The sequence below is a fragment of the Xenopus laevis genome, chromosome 6S (genome assembly GCF_017654675.1).
Source record: "Xenopus laevis strain J_2021 chromosome 6S, Xenopus_laevis_v10.1, whole genome shotgun sequence".
Taxonomy (NCBI): domain Eukaryota; kingdom Metazoa; phylum Chordata; class Amphibia; order Anura; family Pipidae; genus Xenopus; species Xenopus laevis.
This window is the reverse complement of record NC_054382.1, coordinates 44812701-44839984: the sequence shown is the minus strand read 5'-3', so window position 1 is coordinate 44839984 and position 27284 is coordinate 44812701. Positions and strand designations below refer to the sequence as shown.

Here is a 27284-nt window from a genome sequence, read left to right as displayed (position 1 = left end):
TTAAGCATAAAAATATATGTTGCCTGCATTCAACTGTTATTTCAAACATTTACATGCCGACTTGCAAGTGTGTATTGTCAGTCACACATTTTATTTTAGTGCAACAGTGTTACCAGCGTTATGCCCAGTAGTGATGTGCGGGCTGGCCCTAAACCCAAGGGTCAAGGGCAGACTCCTGCACAAAATCTTCTCCTGCTCTCCCTGCCCACGACCTAGCACTTCCAGTGCTGAAATTTATAGACTTGCGCCCGACCCCAGGCAGGTTAGGATCTAATGCCCAAAGGTACACCGATACACGTAGGATTTCTTCCTGCTTGAAATAACTGGCATTGCAGGTGACTGGGGCAAGCAATAAACGGGCCTGGAGTCTCACATCCTTTAGTTACCCAACAATCAAATATAGCTAGAAGAACCCCACTCGCTATCTGCAAAAACATTTTCACTAAATCATTAAGGGGAGTGTCATTACACTCTAGTAAATGAATGTGTTTTTCTTTCTAGTTGTGTATCACAGAGGCAACTGGGTTACTAACAGATCTTGAGTTGGGGCGGGTGTGTCGCGATCCTTCCATAGGCCAATTACAAATAAAAACAGCATTGCAGCCTATGGAAGTATCGCGACGCACAAAGCCCTGCGTCACTGAAACACAGAAGATCGTTTAGCAGTGTCAGAGGGTCGGGTTAATGAAAGTTCGCGGGGATGGGGGTGGCTTTTAGTTGAAAATATTCGGCGTGCAGCAGCTCCTACAAATGGACACGTTCCGATGATTTTTATAGGAAGGTGTCGGTATCGCTTTAACTCTTGGTTTTTCCTTTTTAAACAATGTTGCAAAAGTCAGTCTCCACCTACAAGACAGATATGTCAACCCTTTGGCTTGTGTTACATTGTTTCAAAAGCCAGCGCCACCAGGGCAGAGAATAGAAAGGGACAGACAAACACTGTTTTCAATAGCAACATATACAAATAACTTAAAAACCAAAAAAATGCAATGAAGGTATTTTGCAAAGTTGCTTAGAAAGAGTTTCTTTCATTAGGCAAACCAATTTTTTGGGTTGACATCCTTTAAAGGAACAGTTCAGTGTAAAAATGAAAACTGGGTAAATAGATAGGCTGCACAAAATAAAAAACGTTTCTAATAGAGTTAGCCAAAAATGTAATTTATAAAGGCTTTTGAGTGACTGGATGTCTAACAACAGAACATAACTCAACTCCCTACTTTTCAGCTCTCTCTGAGTTAGTCAGCAACTTGAAGGGGGGCCACATGGGGCATAACGGTCCAGTGAGTTTGCACTTGATCCTTAGCATTCAGCAAAGGATTGAAAAGCAGTTATGAACCATGTGCCCCCCCCCCTCAAGTCACTGATTGGTTACTTCCTAGTGGCTATTATGTTAGACATCCTGTCATTCCAGCCTTTATACATTACATTTTTGCCTAACTTACTATATTAGAAACATTGTTTTATTTTGCACAGCCTATCTATTTACCCAGTTTTTATTTTACCACTGAACAATTCCTTTAAAGGGTATCTCCATCTTTTTGTTGGCATTTTTATACAACTCATTAGTAATAAATCAGTTAAAAGACCAACACAAAACCCCCAAAAAAAAAACGAAATTGTTTTTGCTGAGAGGTTATCATTATGAATACAATGAACAATAGCTCATTGTGTAAGAGCTCTAACGTAATCTGGGCTTCTTACCTAGAGTTTCTACAATGGGTAATTTCTTCACAATGGCTCGTTTTTTCACCATTCTCATAACGCCAAGCGCTAATGTAACTGTTACCACAATAGGGAGTCCTTCAGGTATAGCAGCCACTGCCAAACTGAAAGGAACAGAAATCCATTTGAAATTAGTTCATCTTCAACACCCTTCTTCAGTGACAAAAATGTATAATTTATATTCATAAAAACACACTTTACACTACAACAAAAAATAATAAGAGACCTTGTTTGTGTTGTGTAACCAGTGAAGCAAGCAGAAGATGCACATATATCAATGAGTGTAACTATATAAACAAATGCACAATCTGATGTAGCTGTACAGATACATAACCTGGCCTTCCAGTGAATTTCCAGTGTTGTAGATATAACAAAGATAACAAAGGGTTTATTACCCAGCCGTGGATATAAAAGTGTATCATGGAGGCATGCATGTTATTAGAGTGGATGAGACAGCGGTTTATGTAGGTGACTAAAAAAATTAGAAACCTGAGAACAATCGGAATGTCAGAATAAAGTTTCAAAGCTAATATCTGATCACTTCAGCTAGTTGTGTTTAAACAGGCCAATGGAATAAGATAATACCCATGTTAAGAGAACAATGTCTCAAAAGAAACGCATGTATAATATTTCCTTACTTATATACTGTAGTGTAAACAATTTATGCAGCACTATACAGAGATTGTTCACCATTCACGTTAGTCCTTGACATAGTGGAATTTACAATCTGAGGTGTCACACATACATGCGCACACAAAAACCACACATTGATGAAAATAATTACTGCAACATTCTGAAGAATTAACACTGTAGGGCATAGTTATCAAGAATCTAATTGTTGAGTTGGGTTTTTCTACCTCGAATAAACTCAAATGTTTGTATTTATAAAAAATCAGAAAAACTTGAATGAAAACCACAGGGGAAAAACTATAATGATTGAGAGTTCATGTCCTGAAAAAACTGATTTGAATTGACTGAATTGATCAGGTTTATGCCCCAAAAACTCGAATTGGTCAATTTTTAAAAAAAAACCTTAAAATCAACCCAAAAAAAAAAAACGTATTCTTTGTCTAGGAAACTCCAATTGACCTCGTCAGCTTTTAGATGGCAAATTGTTACATTCGATTTTTCAAGGTTTTTTTTTGCATAATAAATACCAGACGTTTGAGTTTTCAAAAATATAACTTAAATGTGTGAGTTTGGGTCCAAAATAAATTAAATAAGATTTGATAAATCTGCCCGTGTTGACAAAATAACAGCCATACCATGTAAAAAAGGATGTAAAAAATTTGAAGTAATTGAAAAACTAAATTTTACTAGTTAAGCAGCAGCAATTTCTTGCTTATGGCAAAGTTCAAAGGGGCTGTTCATCTTTGAGTTCTTTTAATTTGTAATTGGTCTTAATTATTTATTATTTGTGGTCTTTAAGGTTATTTAGCATTTTATTCAGCAGCTCTGCAGTTTGCAACTTCAGCTGTCTTCTAAGGCCCAAATAACCCTAGCAATCATACATTGATTTGAACAGGAGACTGGAATATGAATAGGAGAGAGCCTTAATAAAAAGATGAGTAATAGAAAATAGCAATAGAAATAAATTTGTAGCCATATAGAACATTTGTTTTTTAGAAGGGGGTTGATGACCCCCATTTGAAATCTGGAAAGAGTCAGAAGAAGGAGGCAAATAAAGAAGAAGAAAAAATATATATATATAAAAATATTAATGAAGACCACTTGAAAAGTTTATTAGAACTGGCAATTCTCTAACAGACTAAAAGTAATCTTAAAGGTAAACCACCCCAATAAATATTTTTCCATAATAAAAGAAAATGTAATTCTACCATTCCTACACACATCAACACTGCTTTCAACAGCAATAACATTCAAACATGATTTTAAACCATTTAAAATGTGTAATGCATTCATATTGGAATCTTTCCTTTCACTATTCAAAGACTCACCTACTGAATGCATGTAAATTTGACAAATCACTGGAAAAGTTATCAAAATAAATGAACTCGTATAAAACTGAAGTGATTTCCATTGCATTACAGAGATCTGTTTTCTTTTGAATTTGATGCTTCTTAAGCTTTGTTGACAGCAATATGGTTTATTATTCTACTCACCTTACACCAATTGTAAACATATCAAGAATATGCTTCCCCTGCAGCCAGCCAACCAGCATGATTACACCTGAAAAAAAAAGAAAAAAAATAGTCTAAAAATAGCCAAAACTTTAGATTTAAAAATAAAAAATATATTTGGGCATGGTGTATAAGATATAATTGGCCTATATGTAATAAGTTGGACAGCACTACGCTAAGGGGCAGATTTACGAAGGTCTGAATGGTAAACTAGAACCACCAACTAGAATATGAATTAGAATGTGAGACCATGGAAACAGTTCTAATTCGATACTTCGATAATTCACCTAAAACCTGCCGAGTTCATGTAGAAGTCAATGGTCCGTTGAACCATTTGATCATGTTAATAGCCTTTCTGAGATTCAAGGTTTTTTTGAAAGGAAAACTCGATTGGAGTTTTCGGGTCTTTCCTATTCCAGCAAAGTTTTTTCATAAATAACCTCCCATTTGCATTACGAGTGCATTCGAATTTATTAGAGTTAAAAAATTCACATAACTTTGAAATTTGACCTATGATAAATAACCCCCTATAAGTATATTTTTTTTTTATAAAAATTTATATTTTTTAATATAGCAAAGCATTTATTTTCATGCCCAGCTTCACCAGGTCACATTAAATTTTGCATAGCAAAAGTTATATAAATGCATATATGTATACTAATCTGTTATTTAACACATTTTAAAATAAGACATATGCGGTTTTTTAAAGGCTGATCTGTTTTATGTGATTCACCTCTAGAACATGAGCGGTGCATAATTCCACAATCAAGGTGGTCACATGTCTGTGTGATCGCATCACTTCCCATTGAATTGGTCTTACTACAGTAGATTTCATTGGGCAGCATCATATGTGCCCTGTTTGTTGTTTTTGAATGTTTTGTGACTGGTTGCTATTTGATTGATTACATGCAGATGCTGCAGCAGTAAGCCATAACAAACTAGGGTTTCACACCCCCACCAGTATGAAGTAGTTGCAAGAAATAATGTATTGGAGGGGCGCTGGCTTCACTGGATTAAAGGGGTAGTTTACCTTTAAGTTATTTTTAATATGATATAGAATATTCTGTTCCCACCAACTTTTACATTGGTCATTTTTTAAAAAAAAATAATTTCCTTTCCATTTCTCCCTCTTTCCTGTTTTCAAATATAGATCACCAACTGCGGCAATATGGAGAGAAGACATTTAGGGTGACATCTGTAAAGGTGAACATACCCATTAATGAGTGAGGAGTGTGCATGATTATTATGTTAACGTGTATTTTTATGTTTGCAAAACATCACAGACATGTAAAGTGGCCAAATAAAATTATTTTCTGTGACTAGCAGACAACAAAGTTTAACTGCAGTGGACAGTTAGAAATGTTGTGCACAAGTTATTCTTACCGATAATACCGAATGAATACAGGGAGAGCTGCTTCCCTAAAATGTCCATGCTTTTCTGCAGGGGTGTCTTTGGCGCCTTGAAGAAGAATGAGAATTAATATATATTTCACAATCTGGTTTGAAACTAAATACTTCATAGTGTATTGAGTCAAAGTTAGAATATGAAGGTTATAATACGATCTATGGAAAAACAAACAACAGAGCAAATATATACAGGGGTCAAGTAGAATGCACTACCAAATAAAGTATACAGTATTATATGCAAGCATATCTACAGCATTATTCCTTACCTCTTCAGCTTGCATCATTTTAAACACTTCCCCAAATTCTGAATTTTCTCCTGTCCCAATAACAATACCCTGTAAAACCAAGAGAGAACTAAATGAAGTCATTTGTCAGTATACCATTATTAGAAATAGTCATTACCTTAGGCATATTACAGCACTGCAAGGATTACATTAGAAATGCTACTGGCCATCTATACCAGACCACAGCTGTCACAGCCCTTTCACACTGAAGATCCGGGCATCCAAAATGACCCCCAAAAGTACTATGCGGTTACTATAAAGCACATGAGAATAAGGACCAACTCACATTAACATATATAGACACACCCAGGTACAATGAAAGATGTGTGCCAAGACTATTAAATAATTTCATTCACATTATTAATTAAATCAGCACTGTATCGTCATCTTCTATATGGTTTTTCAATTAACCTAAATCTTAGTTACACTACAGATGCCCACTGCACATTGACAAGCTGATGCAAATTACAGGGATAACGAACCACCGTGAGCTTGTCTTTCAGGAGATCAATTTGTTTCTTTCATGAAAACAGTGCTTTACAACTACACTTTATTTCTACTTATTATGGCAAATTATCACTAGTATTGTAATGATTTATTTTTCAGCCTTATGCAATATATCCAAAAAAGCTTATGCACGATGACAGTAAATAGGTTATTAAGAAAGAATTTTGGAAATATTTTTACATGTATTATAAAGCACTGCATACTGCATGGCAGAAAAGGCTCTCAACAGGACTAGTAAAGAATTTATAAAGATTATAAATTAAGGTTCAGCCAGTGATTTCTCTGCTGGTTGGAATCCAACAACAGCAAGAGAGCTGTAGGGTGGACATCACTGTCAAACACTATAAAAGAATACTGCAAACAGATTTAACTATATGCTGATGAGCAGATAATGCCTATGTTTATAAAGCATGTACAAAAGGTGTCAACTTTCAAAGCAGAGTACCTTAGCTTTTCCACATCTGACTAGCGTTCCCATGAAAGCAATGTTGCTTCTTGAGGTTAGATCTCCATTTGATGCACATGGCTGGGGTGCTGTAGATTTGGCACTTGGTGCAGTCTCTCCAGTTAAACTAGATTCATCCACAGAAATATCCATTGCCTTGCAAAATGAAAAGGGGAAAAAGAAAAAAACATTGCTTCGATTTAAAATGCATTGCAAGTAATCAAATGTATCATATTTCCAAATTGTAAAAGTTGCAATCATATTTCCAAATTGTAAAAGTTGCAATCATTCATAATAATTTCCATTGCTCCTTAGAAGTATGGGGGCTCTGGGAACTATTGGCCTCTTAAGACTGAACTTCCAGCTTATTGCACCAGCCTAAAGTTTCAGCATTTCAATAGCAGAGCTCTGTATGCTCTGAACAGCTGTTGAGAAGCAAAGCTTAGGGGTTATTGCAAATTTACAAGCAGAAAATGAGGTTTGTCTGAGGCGGATTAAATTCTGATGATAATTGCACTGGTTTCTGAGCCAACATGTAGTAATTATCTGTATTATGTATGAATCAGCCTATACAGTATACCGTGAGTCTGTTCCTAAGCTCAGTAAGTGACAGAAGCACTGAGCATGTGCAGTAAATCCGCAAAAAAGATAATGGGGGAGCTACTTTGGAAGCACATATCTTCCCTGCTAAAGGGATGTGGTTGCCTTGGAGAAGCACAAACATAATGTACAACATTTCTAGCCTACTTCTTTAGTTAAGCTTTAGATTTCCTTTAACATCCTTTTTTTTTTTTTTCTTCCAAATGAATGTTATTTATACAATCTTCACTACATACTACTGTTGTTTTGAATATTTTGTTCCTCTTCTTTTAAAAGAATGACTTGGCCCTGACCACCACTCTTGCTTAACCATTGTATATTTCCAGCCCTAAGAACACTGGTTGTTTTGTGTGGTCTTGATTCCGGTTTATTTTTATGCACTTATTACATGCAATCATGTAAAAATTGAGCATGTATGCTAACTTTACTCAATGTAAAACAACACTTTTAAACTTTATTAGTCATAAGTTATAAAAAAGCAGGTTTGTGTTCAACAATCCTATTAGATTTATTTATGGTTTGATTTTTTTTGTTCAAACATTATTTTCAAAAAATCTCGTATAGAAAACCCAGGTCCCAGACACTCCAGATAATAGATCTGGACACCCCATTTGTTTTTACTCAAAATGTTTTCTCTTCAGTAAGAAATGACATGACAGCCATGTTTGCATTGTAAACAGGGAAACGTACGTTTAAGTTCTCAAGCATTTTACCTCTACTACAGATTTTGTTGTTTATTTAATTAGCCATTGTGGCTTATCATATTTGGGTAAGATTATCCAGCCCAAGCAAAACAGGATTAGCAGGCATAAATACATACATAGTAAACCTAAAATAACCATCTCTTTGATAATATTCAGCTCAGGGTAGCATTCTATTTCTATAGCAGGATCCATCACTAAAGATAGTCCCTAATCTTTTCTTTATTTTTCCTTGGGTGGTATGATTTTTTGCAGTTTGCTGCTACAAGGGACCTGGCTGTTGTTGCTAGTTTTCAGTGCCTTTGGACCTTTAACAGCCAAGATTTTTAAATAATTTTAGAATGTGAATGGATGCTTTATTAAGAAAAAAGAATAGGTTTCCCGTTTAATTTTAAAAGGACTTTTATTATACAGCTTTTTATATCTGGGTGGCTGGTCCCCTTTAAAGATCATTCCACTGGGGTTTCTTTTCTCTTGTTGTTCCATTTGAAGAAACTGTTCTTTGTTTAGCAGTTACAATTGCAGCAAGCACATGGAACACAGCACAGCATAGAATCTATTTCATCTAGGCTATTTCTTGGAACGGAAACTCGAACAAACAAGAAACAAAATTGTAGTAGTAGCAAAGAAGATACATTTATACAAAATAATAATAATAGTGCTCAGGGGTCAGTATCAGAATGATCTAAATTTACCGACACTTCTTTTCAACTGACTAGAGAAGAGGATTTCTAAACTGCTACAATTGCACCAAAATTAAAATCTCCTCTATCTAAACAGAGGCGCATACAGTATTTACTAAAATACTTTTTTCCCCTCATTTTTTTTTTAAAAAGAAATTAGACTAAACTCCCATCCAGAATCTTGCTTAATTTATTAACAATTTGGATCAAACATGGTCCGTGCAGGGAAATTTCTTGATAAAATCCTGCAACAATTCGTGCAACTTTTTCCAAATGTCGACCAAAAAACTAGAATTTTTCAGATCATCAAGCCAAAAACTCAAATTTATTGGCTTTTCGGACAACAATTATAAAGGCAAAAAACATGAACCAATTGTTAAAGGGACTATCTATCTGCCATTAACTTTTACACAAATTGATTTTGACAGGAGTCATTAAGATGGAGTATTTTCAGATACTAATTTTTAGGAGATTTAGAGCATAATAAATCTCAAAAAATTTGAGTTTTTTTTCCTCTAAAAATTCGAGTTTTTCCACTTTAAAAACCCAGAAAAATTTGAAGTATAATAAAAAGACCCCATATAATGTTCCTGTGGAGGTTTATTCATTTGAGGTTGAATTTTTGTGGTTTTAGGTTTTTGAAACCATGACTAAACTTACAAACTATAAAACCATGATTTTGTTTGAATGTATTAAAAGTTCAGATTATAAAAAGTATGAACGAAAAAAGTGCTGAACATGTGCTAAAAAAAAAAATACCAAAATTTATTTTTGGACAATTACTAGCGAAAACAATCCAAAACCCAGTAAAAGTCCTAACTGATTAAAAGAGAACCAATAAGCATTTAAGAAATATAGGGAAAACACAAATTTATCGAGATTTGTGTAAAAAATACAATTTGGTTGTTAGTAAATGGGCCCTTAGTAAAAGTTTTGAAAAATTCTGCATAACTTTTAGAAAGCATCATATATTTTTAAAAATACTTGTCTTGCGGGACTTTCTAACCCGGAGGATTTGGATTTACAAATTTAATGACATGTACATAGCAGGTACCACTGCAATACTGGATTAGAAAAGAGGCCTATTCTACAAAAGTTCTAAAAATAGTAATAAAATTAAGTAAAAGGTAATTTTTTCCACTATGGTCTATTTAATCATGCAAAAGAAGACCATGGGGTTTCACAAGCTCACACTGGTCAGTTTTGTCTGCTAACAGCTCTTAGGAATAATATTAAGCAGGGTAATAGTTAACATAGAAAAATGTAATACAAAATACATACTTATTTAGGGTGTCCAGTTTAACTTTAATGCAATTTTTGCATAAAAACAAATTGACAATGAACACACTGTAGACACCTACCTCAAACAGGCGCAAGTCTGCAGGAACTCTGTCACCAACTGCCAGGCAGACAGTGTCCCCAGGGACCAACTCTCTAGCTAGTGTGTGCTCCATTCGCCCTTCTCGAATGCTACAGTGAAAAAACAATGTAAAGCAGCTTCAATTAATTTTTCATGTAGTCTACATAAGTGTATAAGCAACCGTGGTAACATAAATAAATGTGAACATTTACACATGTAAATGTATAGAAAATGTAAAGAACTGTGTGGTAAATGGGCACAATTTCAATAACTGCACCAACATGCAACAGTCTATAAATGCTTGTGCATTTTACTCTTTAATATTACTAAAACAATTATTTGAACATTTGTATATATCATGCAATTTAAAATGCCTCCCAAGTACCACAGGTTGGGGAAAAGTTTATTTAAAGGGATAGTGACAAGCTCCATGTCACTATGCCTATAAAAAGCCTCTCAGCATTAATTGAACTTTTGAATAGTTAACCCGCCTTTTCCTTAAAAAGCTGTGATGAGCACTGACACAGCTTCAAGTTGTGAGTGAAGTACATCAGGTTTGTTATGTTGCCTTCCAACCTATCAGGTCTTTATCCCATTGCCAAGCCCAACATAACTTTAAAATTGCTCTGCTTGAAGCAGTTTCAGTGGTCGGCCACTACTAATATTTTATGCAAAAAAAAAAAAAAGCTATAATACTGCAGTGGAATCCACAGCAGCACTATTCCTTATAGTGCTAGTCATATTAAATTTGATGCTGTTCACACAAATTGAAGTGTCTGGCTCACTTGTATCTATTCTGCTTATGTTTCTTTTGTTTTTTGTCTTTTGCTTATGTTTTCCCTACTTTTTTTTTTTTTTTTAGCTTCTTGAACTTCAGTCTTGTTATTGCTGTTTATTAAAGTAAACAATTAAAAACTTAAATTAAGAAAAAATATGATAATATCAAATGCATACCAATGGCATTCTGGTGGTACTAGCTTGCTGAGCTCTTCCAGAGATTTTTCAGAGCGATATTCCTGCAAGAGACAGACATTAAATGTAATGGATGTAATATGGTATGATGCAAAGGTCCCCAATAATATACAAACATTTCATGAAAATAAATATTAAAGGGCTTCAGGCAAATATTGTACAGTGGTTATCTTAAAGGGTCACTTTTGCTTAGAGACTGATGCCATGGTTTTGTGGAATGTTTCATCAGGTTTTTATTTTAATGCAATGCTTATGAAAAGCCATTATGGGTTGCAGCACAGTAACACTGCACAATGTCTAGTATGTTAATTTCTTGTAAGGGGATTATTACACAGAAGGAGGGCTACAAAAGGATATAAGACAAGTTATGGCCAACCAGCCTGAGCCTTGCTGCTCAGGGAACACTAGGCGAACCAGTAAAACAATCAAAAGAATTTGTGAAAAATGGAAAATAAAATGCATTAATCTTAAGTTATCTACTACCAATTTATGAAGGTATAGAGGCCCTTTCAATTGTGGTCAGCTATTCTATTATTCCAATAATCCTTGATGCAGCTGGTGATTTTAATTACTGTAAACATTCTTTCTTGTGACCTGAAAACTTTATACCTGCCCGATGGTCACAGTTGTCCACCTGGAAGCAAGTCAAATTAAGCCTTGACATTTTCAACATGGTAAGCCCAATAGCCTATTTACTTAATAATTGGGGCTGTATTATATTAAAATTTAAAGGTGTTTTGCATGCTAGGGGCCCCAAAGAACCCCATGGAGACCACATCGGCCTGCAGGGGGGCACTGAACAGGCACCTTTTAAATGGTCCTCTGCCTACCCCTAGTCCGTGTTGTTGTGCTCCCTCTACTGCTTTTGCCTCCCTCCCCTCTGTCACTCTCCCCTCGCCTTCCATCTGCCCACCGCTGCACTCCCATTCTTTCCCCGCTACCCCCGCACACATTGGGGGAGGGGGAGGATTAGCACTGTGGCAAGCCAGGTTGCTTAGGGTGGCAGGCAGGCACGAATCCAAAACCTCAATGTAGAATCCAGGAGTCACTAGTTTAAATAATACACATTTTTAATTTACATTATGATTAAAAACGTGCATGTTAATTATATTTTTAAAGCCTCACAATGGGAACCACATGGTAGCACTTCTCAAAACATATATAAAAGTATAGTGTCAAAGTGGGTAAAACAAAAAAGACATTGACAGATTCAAGGTGATTCAAATTATCAATTTTGCTTCTTTCTTTTTTTGGCGATAGAAGGAACAAATATACTGGAATGTGAGGAGATTCCAAAAACCCTTAAGGTGCACAAAATGGAAAAAATCATTTGTGGCACATAAAAGATCTTAGCAATAATATATAGTTACTACCTAGACGAGAAAAATAACACAAAATGTACCAAAATGGGCCGAGACAGGATTTTTATCAAGCATACATGTGGCTTTTAAAAGAGGAAATCTGCTTACCTGAACAAAGGCAACAGTAACAACGATAAGTATAGCCTGACAAGAAAAAAAGGACAAAAATTAGATGCAGTCAGAGGTTTTCTTTATTCTCAAAGATATCTGCACAGAGCTTTTAGCTTTTCTTGAATATAGCTCTAATGTTCGTTAGGCCTATCTACTAACTACTAGTTTGTTTGCTTGCATAATCATGTTACCTGCATTTGCTCTGAAAATCTGTGGTGCACTGCTCTGCTTAATGGTCCCTAATATACCTTTAACAATTGTGCAGCTAGAAACTATTGCATAGCACAAATTTCCCTACTGACTCAGTAGTGCTGTTAAAGGCTGTAATTAAAGTCTGCACTGTAGGTGACAAAGAATAGTGCAGTTAATTAAGGATATTAAAGATTAACCTCTACAATGAAGCTTAGCAACCAGAAATACCACACTGACCCATAATCATAAAATGGACTCTGTTTTCTGTTACCTGTGTTGCAAGAGCTGTAATTGTACTAAGAAGGCCATTTTTATAAATTAAGTTATTCTTATCTTAATTCTCAGAGAGCAATTTTTTTCTTTTGCTGAATGGAAGCTAAAAGAGTGCTTAGGGTTCTACTTCAACAAAAATAAAAAAATAACATCTGAGGTTGAGTGAACACACACAGGAAAATGAATGTAAATCATTTCTTGAAATATCTATATATTATTAAATGTGTCAGTATTTAACATAAATATATTTACAATGTAATATCTTTGACATGATGCCTGAAAAAGCATGGTTTCAATAAAAACTATAAATACAGGATAATGCACCAGATAACCGTGTTTATGTGCTAAGCAAATGGCTATTTTGAGGTTTATAAAGAGTAAACCTTGGATTCTTTAACTGTGTTTTTGCACAAATTCCACAGGTTATTTGATTTCCTTGACTCCAAATTATATTTACGCTCAGTTTTGTCTATGAACAACCCTAGGTGGATTTGGGTCCAGTAAAAACCTAAAGGAAAACCCCCAAAATTAATATTTATGCAACAGATAGTTTATATCATATTAAGCGACATATTGTCCTTTTACATCTCTTGCCTTGTGCTGCCTCAGAGGTCACCTGACCAAAAATACTCTGTAACAAGAAGAAGTGTGGAACTCTGTCTTTTTCTTGGCTCATGTGACCTAACATGTATGATCTGTTTGGCTTTTTTGTGTGCACCGTGAATCCTACGATCCCAGGGGGCGGCCCTTATTTTAAAATGGTAATTTTCTATTTAGGATTACCCAATGGCACATACTAATTAAAAAGTATATTATTATGAAAATTGTTTATTTACATGAAGCAGGGTTTTACATATGAGCTGTTTTATGCAATATCTTTTTATAGAGACCTACGTTGTTCGGTGGGTATAGTTTTCATTTAAGTTAAAAAATGCCAGCAATTTAAGGAATTACAATTGGTTTGCACAATTAGGTTCAGTTTTGGGCAGGCAACATGTCCTTAATGGCTATACCATTCAACATTTGCACTTTGTTTTAATTCCTTTACTAAACATCTGAAGTCTGTGAACCTTCAAACTCACTCAGAAAATAGGTCACTACAATGAAAAAAAGCAAAATATAAAAAAAACATACATTGAATATACACTAATATGTTTGACTAGTGACACTGACTAAAATGTATTTCATCTAAGGAGCTGGTGCTACATCCACGCTCAGAGGTAGGGTTGCCACCTTTTTTCTAAAAAATCAAACCAAAAACCAGGCTGTCCGGGTGAAAACCTGACTCAGAGGGCATGGAAACTCTGCCGCTCAAATTGAAGTCGCTTATTCAACTCCATGCCATTGACTCATGTTGCTCACTAATGCTGAGGAGTCTCTGAGATTTTATAAGTGCAGTAAAATGGATACTGAACCTGTAATGCTTATTGTAGAGCATTATTAAACTTTAGTTATTCACTCTAAGCGTCCCTAAATAAAGAGCAAACAAGGAAATACCAGTTCAGCTATTAAAGCAGACAGCAAAATCATTTTCTTACCACAGTGATACTGATGGCATCATCAAACTGTTGCATTAAAATGCTGATGACAGCAGAAGCCAGCAGGAGCATAAGAAGAGGATTTTTGAACTAAATGAACATAAGAACAATTAATTCAGAAGCCTGATATGATATACTAAAATTATATTTTAAATGGTTTTCACACCTTTATACTGTCATTGTACTGCAATCGTTACAATAAATGATCATGCATGAATAACATTGGCAAGGTTTACATTTAACCATATACTTACTTTCGCCAATTGCCAACTACCTTAGTTTCAAAGGAGATCACTTTAATATATTACAAACAATATGAATACTGCTTTAAAAACAGGAGCATTGGATAATTGGGTGGCAGTGCTGAATGGGAAAGCCATGTTAAAATAATCTAGGACTATAACAGCAATATGTATTGTACCTTTATCATAAAGTAACATTTCTATGCAACAAAAAACTAATCTGGGTTATGGGTAACTCACCTGTTCAATATATTTTTTCCATAGAGGCTCGCCTTCACCAATATCAAATTCATTCCAGCCATGAGCAGCTCTCCTGTGACAAACCTCTGGGTTGTTTAAACCACTCTGAAGATCAGCCTGAAATTATTTCACAGATAAATTCAGAGTATTCTTTGTTCTAAGGGTTTATAGGGGTTGTTAGTCTTCATTGTGAACTTTTAATAACGTAGAGAGTGATATTCTGAGACCATCTGCAATTGGTCTTAGTTTTGTATTATTTATGTTTTTTTTGGCACCCCCTAACATTTGGCACCCCCAAGTGCTGCAAGCCTTTTAAGTACAGTTCTACAGTGGGAATAATTGTGCTTCAGACCTGTGACACAAAGAGCTGTGATTGACACTACTCACAGTTACCTACTACAGATCAATTTCCATTCACATGAATAAAAAGCATTGGTGTGTGACTACATAATAAAACACCAGGACACATTTGAAAGATTATCATCCAAATAATGGACAGCTTGTGGCGTAAATAGAAAGAAATTTCTTGGATGTTTTGAGGTTTTAATTGAAACTAAAGGCTTCAGTCAGAATTCACCATTTTTTTCTTATACAGTAAGTTGAATTATTTTACCTTAAGAATCCAGGCTACTTCACTGACTGGTAATTCGCTTGCTTTCTTCGAAGATAATACTGGAATCATTGTATCATTTTTTGTGTTCGGTAACTGTTGAAATCTTGAAGCCTGAATATATAATGAATAATGGAAGTATGAGCAGCAACAAACAATGGGTACATAAATATAAAACTAGTCTAACACATAGCTACACCTATAGCAGAGGTAAAATGTTACGTTATTATGTGAACACTCATTCTACAAGCAGACCGTGACATGCTGCGAGTTTGCACTATTCGATTTGGTCAGCCTACAGGTCCAATGAGTAGATCTAAATGGAAGCTGTACCCCATTCTCATGCCAAGGAGAGGTAGCAGATATAATATTCAGATGGGATAAAGATGGCATATATTCACACATGCTCAGGGAATGGGAAATAATGGGAATGTTTCACTATCTTCAGTAATGCAGTATCCGAAGTACAGTATCCATTTCACCACTCAGAAAAATAAAATAAATAAAGCAAACTCTGCCACAAAGTTAAGCAATAGCAATGAGCTGGTCATAAAAATCTGCAACACATGTACGATCCTAATCTGCTGTACAGGTATGGGGTCAATTATCCTGAAACCAGTTATCTAGAAAGCTCTGAATTACGGAAAGGCTGTTTCTCATATACTCAGATTTATTCAAATAATCCAAATTTTAAAACAATGATTTCCTTTTTCTCTGTAATAATAAAACAGTACCTTGTACTTGATCCAAACTAAGATATAATTAATCCTTATTGGAAGCAAAACCAGCCTATTGGGTTTACTTAATATTTACATGGTTTTTTTTGGTACACAAGGTATGAAGATCCAAATTATGGAAAGATCGTTTATCCGGAAACCCCCAGGTCCCGAACATTCTGGATAACAGATCCCATACCTTTAACAGACAAACTTGGCCACAGAGTAATGATAAGGTGACTGGCTGACCTATGCTCTAAAGTGTCAAAGTGAGTTCTACCTGTTCCCAGTGTATGTTTAAACTGAATATTTTTCATAATATGCTAGGATAAGCAGTAACAGGTGATGGGGCACCGTCTCCTTCATATTCACATAGGAATATTGACCCTGTAAGACAAATGGCACAAGTACATTTTAAGTGCTACTGTAATCAGGTGGAAACAAGTAGTAGCCAAAATTCCCCTATTGCCTGTCACCATTTTACCTAGTGATAGAAAAGAAACACTACCTAAAAAACTATTGTTTCAGATGTTTGGACCACTGCTCTTTCTACAATTTTTAATAATGTTTTAAAATGATTTTGTTGTGATTCAGTAAAGTGAGAGAACTAGTCAAGGGTATGAATATTTTTGCAAGACACTGCATATACTGAAACTGTGCATCAGTCAAGATTCCATGGACAAGAGGCACCACAACAGCAAAATATTTGTCTAGACTGTGTTATTTGCCTCTCCTACAGTAAGCTGATAATGTCAACCATAGGTTCCACATAGAGTGAAATACATGCTTGAATATACATTCAAGGATATAGCACCTTTTTATATTGATTACTATTATTTGTCCTATTATAGGTATGCAGTTTAAAGGTCTGTTTTGTAGATTTATTAAAATTCAGTTTCTACCAGCCTGAATTCTTATAGTATTGTCTGATCTAAAAACTACTTTACAGCACTGTGGAAGATTGCAAAGGTCTATCTGCATTGCTTGTAGAACTTAAAATATGCAATGTTGCATATAGAATACGGGATATCCATATTGTGGCCTTTTATTATTTAAGTCAAACATGATGGAAGCGATAGTTTGGAAGAAAGATGGAGGACCTCAGTTTGGATATCAAAATGCAAGACAAATGATGATGCATGTCTGGTACACGGTATTATACATTAAAACATCTAATATAACGTATTTAATTTTATTTTACCATTATTCCAAATATCAGCAGCAAATTAATAAACGTGTTTAATTTAGGAAAAATATTCATTACATCTCATGGACATGGGTCATTCTCAGTGACCCCTATTTATTTGTGTATTTGCTTACGTTCAAGTGAATGTAAGAAATCATGGATGTTCCAATGAGGAACGCTCACTGAAACAATGGTAAAACAATGGTACAACATTGGTAAATACTTTGCATTGGCTATTAAATATTCGTAGGAAGAGTAATACAAAACATTTTGCGTTTCCTAAATCTACTCCTCATCAGTACAATGTTCTTGTAATGTCCCTGTACTGACTTTCATTTTTTTCCTCTCGATTAAGTAATTTAAATAGCAGCCATAACTGTTCATGCCAAGCATAACAAAGTCTGGTAAAATGAGATTATTTAGTTATATGTTTGCTTGCTTGTTTCGGTGTACACAAGCTGCTAATTCATCGTGTATTTCCCACTCCATGATGATTGTAATGTTTAATCATTGCAAGAAAAACTGCCCAAAACTAACCAGAAAATATCACTTATTGATCAAACCATACATCCAAATATAAAAAAAAATCCTTTGTTGATCTTGGCTAAATGATAAATCTGCAGCCAGTGCAGATTGCTGGGAGATAGGTTGCTTTGGCAGCAGCTTGCATGCAGCCTGTAATATTAAGTCTTCTCAAGCCGTTCACATTTATACCCTGCTGGGGATTTGTCTGATGCCTGCTAGTAGCCAGTCTGAATCCTGATTCTTGCTCATCAGTGATGCGTGTTCATCATGGAACCAATATAGTAATAGTCACACCAGTCAGCAAATAGTCACACCAGTCAGCAAATAGTTGTAATTTCTTTCCATAGTTCTACTGGTGTTAGTATCTTACTTCAGAACGATATCCATATTATTAGGAGTACAAATTTACTTTCAGGCAGTGCCATCACATTTGCAAAAAGTGCAATATGTATCCTTGAAAAAGGGTTCCACACCTGAAACATGTTGTGTCAATAAAAGCACTTTGCTGCTTGGGCTTGGTCTTCCTTAAGAATGTTGTAGTTGCAATATGTATTTGTAGGCATCTGTGTTTAGCTGCTGAACATCCACTTGCACCTTTGTCCATACGGGCCAAGATATGGTTCTAATAATCTTCACTTTGTGTCCAGCTATTCTGGTCTGGGTTTTCTGCATCCACTGGGAAGCACGTGGGCTATGCACCTTTAACGACTCAGGAGCCACCAAACTTGTAAGCTAACTGCTTGGTAGCCCAAATTTTAAAGAAGCACATTAATCCTTTACAAGGAACAAAACTAACCTAACAATGCGTATGCAATTTATTATTAACATGTATTTATATAGCGCCAACATATTGCGTATGCAATGCTGTATCAATATGCTAATGGCTTTAAGAAGCAACAAAGCCTTTCCAATTTTACTCTCTAATGCTTCACTAAAGCATGACTGCTGCGTCTAGTCTTACTCCTTTCAACTAGCAAATCAAGTACTCCTACCACAAACACCCACCCATCCAAGCAGTCAGCGTGAGCTGGTTGGCCATCACACAACCTGGCCGAATTGGGAACTGCATTTGGAAAAGCTTTGTTGCTTCTTGAAGTTATTAGCATGTAGACATTGCATTGCTTTGCTGAGTTAGTTAGGTTAGGTTTCTTGTAGGTCTAAAGTCCTTTTGAAATTCTGCCCCCTAGCAATAAGCTCCTTCACTTTGAACAAATGGTCTGCACCACCATGAGTAATTATGGTGCAAGTCTCACAGTGGTAATTTCTCAACAAAACAATATAAATCTAATAGATACCTTTATTAATCCTCATGGAAGGACTCTTATGACTGTGGATTAATGGTATTTAATATGAATTATCACCTTTGTCTTTTCCTTACCCCCCCCCCCCACCACCAAAACATCAAACACACTTTTCCAGAATGTAAATGAGTAAAGATTTTTAGTGTTAGAGAATATGATAAAAAAAAAAACTGGTGTTATTTCGCCGACAATTTATTTGTGGCAGCATAATTGCCCAGAAGGCACTCATTGTTGGACAATAATCTCACAATAAAGTTACGGCACATGATTTATCAGATGATTTATGCCTCAAATGTAGACAAGTCGTTTGTCAATCTCACAATGAGCACACAACAACTACACTTAACTCACAGATATTTCTTGCCATTTTTTTTTTTTTTTTATAGCGGTCAATATTTTGTCCTGGACATTATTCCAGGGAATGTTGCCAAGATAAGACACTGTATTACAGAAATGATTTGTGGGGAATATGGCATGTTAGGAAATACTAAGGGCCCAATCAGATCATTGTTATTTACTGGGGGAGTGGGCTCTGACATAAAATGAATTATGTTCTTTAACACATACATAAAACACATATACTTCTAAGAGTATGTCAAAATACAATGTAATGTCATATTTTTAACATATTATCTTTAAAACAGATGGACAAAGATTTATATGTAAAAGGGGTAACTAAACCTGCTTTATGTCATGGGACATACCAACAAACATGCACACTCTCTTATGCAAGAAAACAAAGTCACTATAACTAACTTTAAAGCACTTTCCCACCAAAGTACAATTCTGTATAAAAGCATTTTTTTTTAATGTGTTTAGAATGAAGCCTAGTAGAACTGCATTGGTAGCCACACTGAGGAGGGTGAGTTGTCCATGCAACTGCTTAGTAAAGGCTGGTTGAATTATCCAGGGATTGTAAGACAGAGTTTCTTTCTCTTCTTGTTCCCACAGATTCACCATATGTTTCTAAAATCTCCAAAGGGCATACACCCACTGTGACATAAGCCTAAACAGCATTAAATAGAATAGGAGGGATAATCCAGCAGACCTGACAAACCCTGTGACAAGCACAATGTCACAGAATCACTGATCTGCTCTAATTTCAAAAAGTCCTGGGTTGCTCAGTAAAATAATGCAAAGGTTAAACAAAAATAAAATGGTTTTTATATATATTTTTTTGAATATTTAATTGCAATATTGCATCCAGTACAATGTTACAGTGGCCTGACATGTATCTCAGTTCCCTTGGCCTAGCTTTAAACAACATAGCCCCTCCCATTAGCTCATAATTATTGGGACTGGTTTTGCCTGTTTTTTTTTTTTCTTTTTACACATCAGCAGTTTATTTTTAGGGTACATTACTTCAGCCCTGTTAGTTGCATCTTTGCTACCTCAACTGATAAATGGTTATCTTATGTTTACAAGTGACAGTTCAGCGTAAAAATCAAACTGGGTAAATAGGCTGTGCAAAATAGCAAATGTTTCTAATATATTTAGGCAAATATGTAATCTATAACTGTTGAGTGACTAGATGTCTAACATAACAGCCAGAACACTAGTCCCGGTTTTGAGCTCTCATGTCTCAGTTAGCCAGAGATTTCAAGGGAGAAATAATTGTTCAGTTAGTTTGCTTTTGAGCCTTAGCATGCAGGTCAGATTCAAAAGCAAACAAACTGAGCAGTTATGCCCGATATACCCCTCCCCCTTTCAAGTAACCAATTGGTTGCAAAGTAGGAAGTTAAAGGGGAACTCCACAAAAACAAACTAATAGTAAGCATAATTACAAGAAACTTTGCAATATACATCAATTAAAATATATGCAGACTTAATTTTTAATGGTTTGTGTTCCCTAAGTCTAGCCCTCTGCTCTTCTGTTAATCTTTCTGACTACTTTGCGGAGCTGTCCTCAGCCTGCATCCTCCAAAGCCCACAATTCCCTGCACATGTGATTCCAATAAGGAATGGAACATCACAGTACAGTGCATTGTGGGTTATGTAGTTCCTGCATGCTGACTGTAAGCTGTGGAGAAGTTGTTACTATTTGTAACAAGAGTGTTTTAGTGCCTCCTTCCATGGCAGGATTTCAAATGATGCAGAAAGAGAACTGCTAAACAGCTGGATTTCAGCATAGAAAATGGCATTTATTCATACTTTTTGAAGAAACAGGTAACAGTGATGGGTATATAAGGGGTTTCTGTGTTATGTGGGCCTCTTTATCAAATTTTGGTTTGGAAGCCGGGGTACCCCTAAGTTTGGACAATTATATTACACATCAGCTCACTGTAGCCTTTGTAGCAGTGGTACCCAGACTTTGTTACACTTGGAACTGCTTTGTATGCCTGGCCCCCATCAGGAGATCAACCTTGATAACGTACAGCAAATTTTTTGGACCAAGCCCATTTTTGTGGTCACACCCCCTAATTACCTTGTTCATTTTACAAAATTTGGCAGGTTATAAAAGTTTGAGGACACTCCCTTCTCATCCGGGCTTGTTGCTCTCAGCTCTCCCTGCTTTCAGCCCTCCCTTCCGTGTCTGCAGCCTGTCCTCCCTTCCCCTCCGTGCCTGCAGCCCTCCCTCCCTAGGGCGCAGGATTTTAGGGGGGCAGCATGCTGCCCATCCACATTGGTTGAAAACACTGGGGATGCGCAGAAGATACAATAATTTTGTAAATTTCCCGTGCCCAATCCACATTGCTCAGGTCCCGATTATGAGAATTTGCATGAATAAAGGGGGGGGGGCATGGGTGACGAACGGTAGTGGGCCTAGGGGCACCTGCTATGTAAATCCAGCCCTGGCCACTCGTCTTACCTGTCCTCCCTCCAACCCCTTCGTGCTGCTCTTATCTACCCACCTTCCCTCCATCTTTGTGCCGCTCGTCTCCCCGCCCTTCCTGCCTCCACTTCGTGCAGCTCTTCTTTTCATCCCAGCCAAGTCAGACCATCCTCCCTCCCTCGCTGCCGACGCCAGGCCCCATATCATGTCTACCAGGAACATTACCGCAATCTAATGGTAGACCGCGACTGACGTCCTGTGCACCCCTGCTTTATAGATTACATTTTTACCAAACAACCGTATATATATAAAAAAAAACTTAATTTTGCACAGGCTATTTATTCAGTTTCCTTTGTACACAGAACAGTTCCATTAACATATTTCATTAATCAGCATATACACAAGTGGTAGCATGTACTTCATCTGGGACAGTTAACACTACTGTTAATGAACTAAGAAATAATGATTTTATCATTAGTTGGTGCCTTAGGTCTTAAGTAAACTAGTATTTGCCAAAATTGGTATAGTTAGAAGCCACATCCCTAAAATTACACTAAGGAATTAGAAATGATATTGAGTTTTATTTAAATAAAATGCAGATTGTAGTTTGAATAGATTTCAGGTACTGTTAACTTGAATACTCTGCAGTCTACTGGAATAGTCATTAGTAATACAAATACGAGAAGAGAATTTGTCCAATTTGTGCAATAGCTTTAGGTAATATTAAACCAATATGTAAAGAAACTTCAGGTATGGGGTCAGTTATCCAGAAACCCGTTATCCAGCAGGTCCCATACCTGTACTAGAAACCAGCAACTTATAAAGAACATAAAACAGATCAGCTCCTGAATCTTTCAGGGAAGGGGCCATTTAAATGATTTTGCTGTAAAGCCCAATACGTGCAGAGATGAAAACTTCAAACTGCCAAAAACAGATTTTGAGTTCACATTAATAAGAACAAAATCACATGCACTGTATATTGAAAAACCAGTTTGTGATGACGATCCCACATTTCAAAGCAATACTACCTCACACACGGGCAAACTTATGTACCAAGCAGTTTCATTGATAGACTATGCATATATCAAATGACCAGAACCACACAACACAGAACCTGAGTGAAGGGTGTGGAGTGGAGTGGATCTGAGTCATTTCTCAACTGGGGTGGACACTTTCTTTTTCATTGAGAAATGCAATTACATTTTGGCAGGATGTAGAAAATTACATTCTAAAAAATAACTGGGCTTCACTTGGCATTCATTTTTAAATACCGGTACTCTATATTTTTTTTTTTAATTATAGTACTTATTACATTCTGCCATGAAACGGTTTTCTGACGGCCAGGCTCACTAACTATGGCAACAAGGCATTTGTTTGAATCTTAGATTGGAGGATTAAAAGGGTATGTTCACCTCTGCAAAGTTCTACTAAAGTGGAAAACACTTTTCCAAGTATAAGCAATTGGCATAAATCAATTGTTTAAATTTTCAGCTATTGCTGCTCCTTACCAGATGGTACAGCATGCCACGGCTGTCCTCATTCATTTGAATAGCATTAATCCTGCTGGCAGCCAATTAGAGTAATGGTATGCAAATGAATGAGAACAGCCGGGGCATGCAAAGTAGTACCGTACTTAAAGTCACGGCAGACCTCATTGGAGTTTTGTACCCGATGTAACAACGCTTATATTAAGTCAGAGTAAGAACAAATTTTTATGATGTGAATTATTGTAAACTATCAATTTTTGTTAAAGGGGTCCCGTCACCCAAAAAAAAACATTCCAAATCCTATTTTATCACATTAGTCAAGCAAAATGAACTTTAATTACACTATATAAATTATTTGAATCTTGTTTCCTTCAGTCTGGGAATTCATAATTATAGCAAGCAGGAAGCAGCAATTTTGTGGACAGTTTTATTAAGACAAGTCTTGTATCATCTCAGAATCTTGTTTGTGCACCAGAATGGGGGACCTGATGCCCATTTCCTTGCCCTGGTTACACAATTAAATGGTAAAGAGAACAGGGGAATGTGTGGAGAGCAGTGACATCTAGGAAGTGCTGAATGGAAAGTGAAAGTAATTGTCTGCCCCGCCTCTATGCCACTGGCATAGAGGAGGGGCAGACAATATTTGATTGACAGCTGAGATGTTTAACGGAGCTTACAACAGCTATGAATGCTTTAATAAAAAATAGAAATTGGATTTCATGTTTAATTTGAAAAGGACTTTTATTATACAGATTTTTGTGTCTGGGTGACAGGTCCACTTTAACTGATTGATTAGTGTTTCTTTTGCAAAGTCCCCTTTAATAGGCAACAATCTGAAAATAAATAATGAAACAGACCAGATAACCTCATAATCAGGCATTTTAGATTTCCTTTTTGAAGAGACATAGAACAGATGAACAATGTACGCACACCAAGAAACACACCAATGCACTCCTATCTGGCCATGGAAGGGCACAAGGGTCTGATTTCAGGTAAGAAACACTTAAGTGGACAGGTATGAGGTGACTGGTATTTTCTCTCTTGAAGGAGCAACACGCCTGGTCTGACATTAGTCATATTGTTAGGTTTAGTGGTGTAAATGTCTATATTTAAAGTGATTTAAATCAAACACCATACTTTGCTTTGTAAGTACTCAAAACTAACTTTGGGATACAGCAATGTCTTGCATTAATGCTTGACAGAGATTTTACATTTTAAACATTGTAATTCCAACTAAGCAGCTCAGCATTAAGTAAACAAATAGCAGAGCCCAGCTTTTGTAATGGCACAGTGGCCGTTGAATCAATGTTATACAAATGCAGTAGCAGGAAATCTCAGCACCAAAAAGGTAGACATTTAAAGTGATACTGACATGTTCCTATAAAAATACTAATGTGTCAGTTTCAGTGAAAAGAAGCCGCACAAGAAATATAAGCAGCTAAAAGCTACCCAAAGCCGCCCCCAGCCAGGCGAACCTTAGTAAAGGCGATCCTTCAACACCATTAAATCATCTTCCTAAGTGTTTCAGTCATGCTGGGCTGGAGTCCTGTTTTCATTTGTAATTAGTCTATGGAGGGATCACTCTGCCCCCAGCGCAGCATGACAAACAACTCAGGAAGATGATTTAACTGTGTCGGAGGGTCGCCTTTACTAAGGTTCGCCGGGCTGGGGGGCAGCTTTAGGGGCTTTTATCGGTTTATATTTATCATGCAGCTTCTTTTCACTGATACGGACACGTTCCTATTTTTACATGTCAGTATCACTTTAAGTTAAATACTAACATCCTGAAACATAGTCATTGTATACAGCACTTTCATTTTGTAAATGAAAACGCCAGAAAAGAAATTCCAGCTCAACACTTATTTTTATTTTTTAATAAGTAGAACTGGCAGAATTGTGTCTGTAGATTTTGATATCATGAGCAACAGGCTCTTGTCACAATAATATTCTATGCACTGCCACACGGAGGCATAGATTAGGATTAATCTCTAAACATTCAGTACCTAAAAGCAAAGAACAATTGAGGAGTAGAAACAGAAATCTTCCCAGTACTTTGGTTCCAGCTTTAGTAAACAGATCCACCAACCCCTCACCTTGACAACATGAATATAAGAAACATGCAATAACTATTGTTGGGTACAATAGAGATTAGTATAAGTATTTGCAGTGCACTAAATGCAAACTAGCCGGACTCGATGTTCAGTTATGAAATTATAATCAAAGTGCAATATGTTCCATAAATAGAGTAGTCTTCTGCAAGCAGACAGGAAATTGAAGATAAGCTAAGGCACTCTGTATCAACACTAAAATGCTTCATTAAAAATGAGAATTACCTATAAGAAACTCTATAGAAAGCTATCCAGCACTTTAAAAGGATTGTCCACCTTTGAGTTAACTTTTAGTATGATGCAGAGAGAAATATTATGAGACCATTTGCAATTGTTTTTAAATATTTAGGAGTTATTTAGCTTTTATTCAGCAGCTCTCCAGTTTGCCAAATGGGGTGTCAGTGACCCCCATTTGAAAGCTGGAAAGAGCCAGAAGAAGAAGGAAGATAATTCAAAAACTATACAAAATAAACAATGAAGACCTATTGCTCAGAATTGTCCATTCTATAACAGTAAACAAAAAGGCGAACCACCCTTTTACGAACCAAAAGCCCCAACACTCTGTTAAGAAAGCAGTAGACTGTGTCTTTGCTCATAGTATACAGTACAAAGCCTATGGCAGAAGTTATGACAGACAGAACTCTGTGCAAAACTGCTGAAGAATGTAAAATCTGTTAAAGGAATTGTTCAGTGTAAAAATAAAAACTGGATAAATAGATAGGCTGTGCAAAATAAAACATGTTTCTAAAATAGTTAGTTAGCCAAAAATGTAATGTATAAAGGCTGGAGTGATTTGATGTATAACATGTCAGTCAGAACACTACTTCCTGCTTTTCAGCTCTCTTGGTTTACACTGACTGGTTACTCTGGCTACCAGGCAGTAACCAATCAGAGACTTGAGGAGGGGCCACATGGGTCATATCTGTTGCTTTTGAATCTGAGCTGAATGCTGAGGATCAATACAAACTCACTGAACAGAAATGTACCATGTGGCCCTCCTTCAAGTCGCTGACTAACTCAGAGTTGTAGAGCTGAAAAGCAGGAAGTTGGATTCTGGCTGTTTTATTAGACATCTGTTCATTCCAGCCTTTATATATTACATTTTTGGCTAACTAACTATATTAGAAACATTTTTTATTTTGCACAGCCTATCTATTTACACAGTTTTTATTTTCACACTGAACTGTTCCTTTAAGGCTACTGTGCCTCCCACATGCCTGGACAGAAGTCACTGCATGGCTTCTAAAATGGTCTTAAAACAACTGGTATATCTTTAAAACCAAACCAAAGATGGTAATGGACTAATAATTATTAATTCAGATGGACACTGAATGGATACAGTAGTCTTTTCAATTGTATGTCGGAGCTGTGTAGCAAACTGCTGCACAATATTTGTACATATTTCTTGCTAAATACATACCATTAAATAGAGTTTTCTACGGTTTAATCCATCAGGGAATTCAGATTAGCAAAAATGTAACTATTTAATCACAGTTCTTGTAAATGTTTTTAATCAGATTAAAAGTTTTCTATTTGATATACAGGTATGGGACCTGTTATCCAGAATGCTCGGGACCTGGGGTTTTCCGGATAATGGATCTTTCCATAATTTGGATCTTCGTGCCCTAAGTCTACTAGAAAATCAAGTAAACTTGAAATAAACCCAATAGGCTGGTTTTGCTTCCTATAAGGATTAATTATATATTAGTTGGGATCAAGTACAAGCTTCTGTTTTATTACTATAGAGAAAAAGGAAATCATTTTTTAAAATTTGGATTAATTTGTTATAATGGAGTCTA

General features: G+C 36.2%; 1 protein-coding gene across 5 annotated transcripts in view; it reads right to left on the bottom strand.

Moving 5' to 3' along the window:
• Nucleotides 1–27284, bottom strand: part of atp2c1.L (ATPase, Ca++ transporting, type 2C, member 1 L homeolog) — a 70395-nt gene that overhangs the window by 38617 nt on the left and 4494 nt on the right. For 4 of the 5 annotated variants that reach the window (XM_041567544.1, XM_018269328.2, XM_018269330.2 and 1 more), the window contains 11 exons: nt 15393–15503; nt 14780–14896; nt 14298–14387; nt 12292–12327; nt 10805–10866; nt 9852–9960; nt 6507–6662; nt 5537–5605; nt 5247–5322; nt 3846–3912; nt 1702–1826 (listed from right to left, as the gene is read on the bottom strand). In XM_041567544.1, coding sequence (XP_041423478.1) covers nt 1702–1826; nt 3846–3912; nt 5247–5322; nt 5537–5605; nt 6507–6662; nt 9852–9960; nt 10805–10866; nt 12292–12327; nt 14298–14387; nt 14780–14896; nt 15393–15503 — 1018 coding nt within the window. Of the gene's footprint in view, nt 1–1701; nt 1827–3845; nt 3913–5246; nt 5323–5536; nt 5606–6506; nt 6663–9851; nt 9961–10804; nt 10867–12291; nt 12328–14297; nt 14388–14779; nt 14897–15392; nt 15504–16385; nt 16493–27284 lie in introns of all 5 variants that reach the window. The other variant, XM_041567546.1, reaches the window with a different exon arrangement.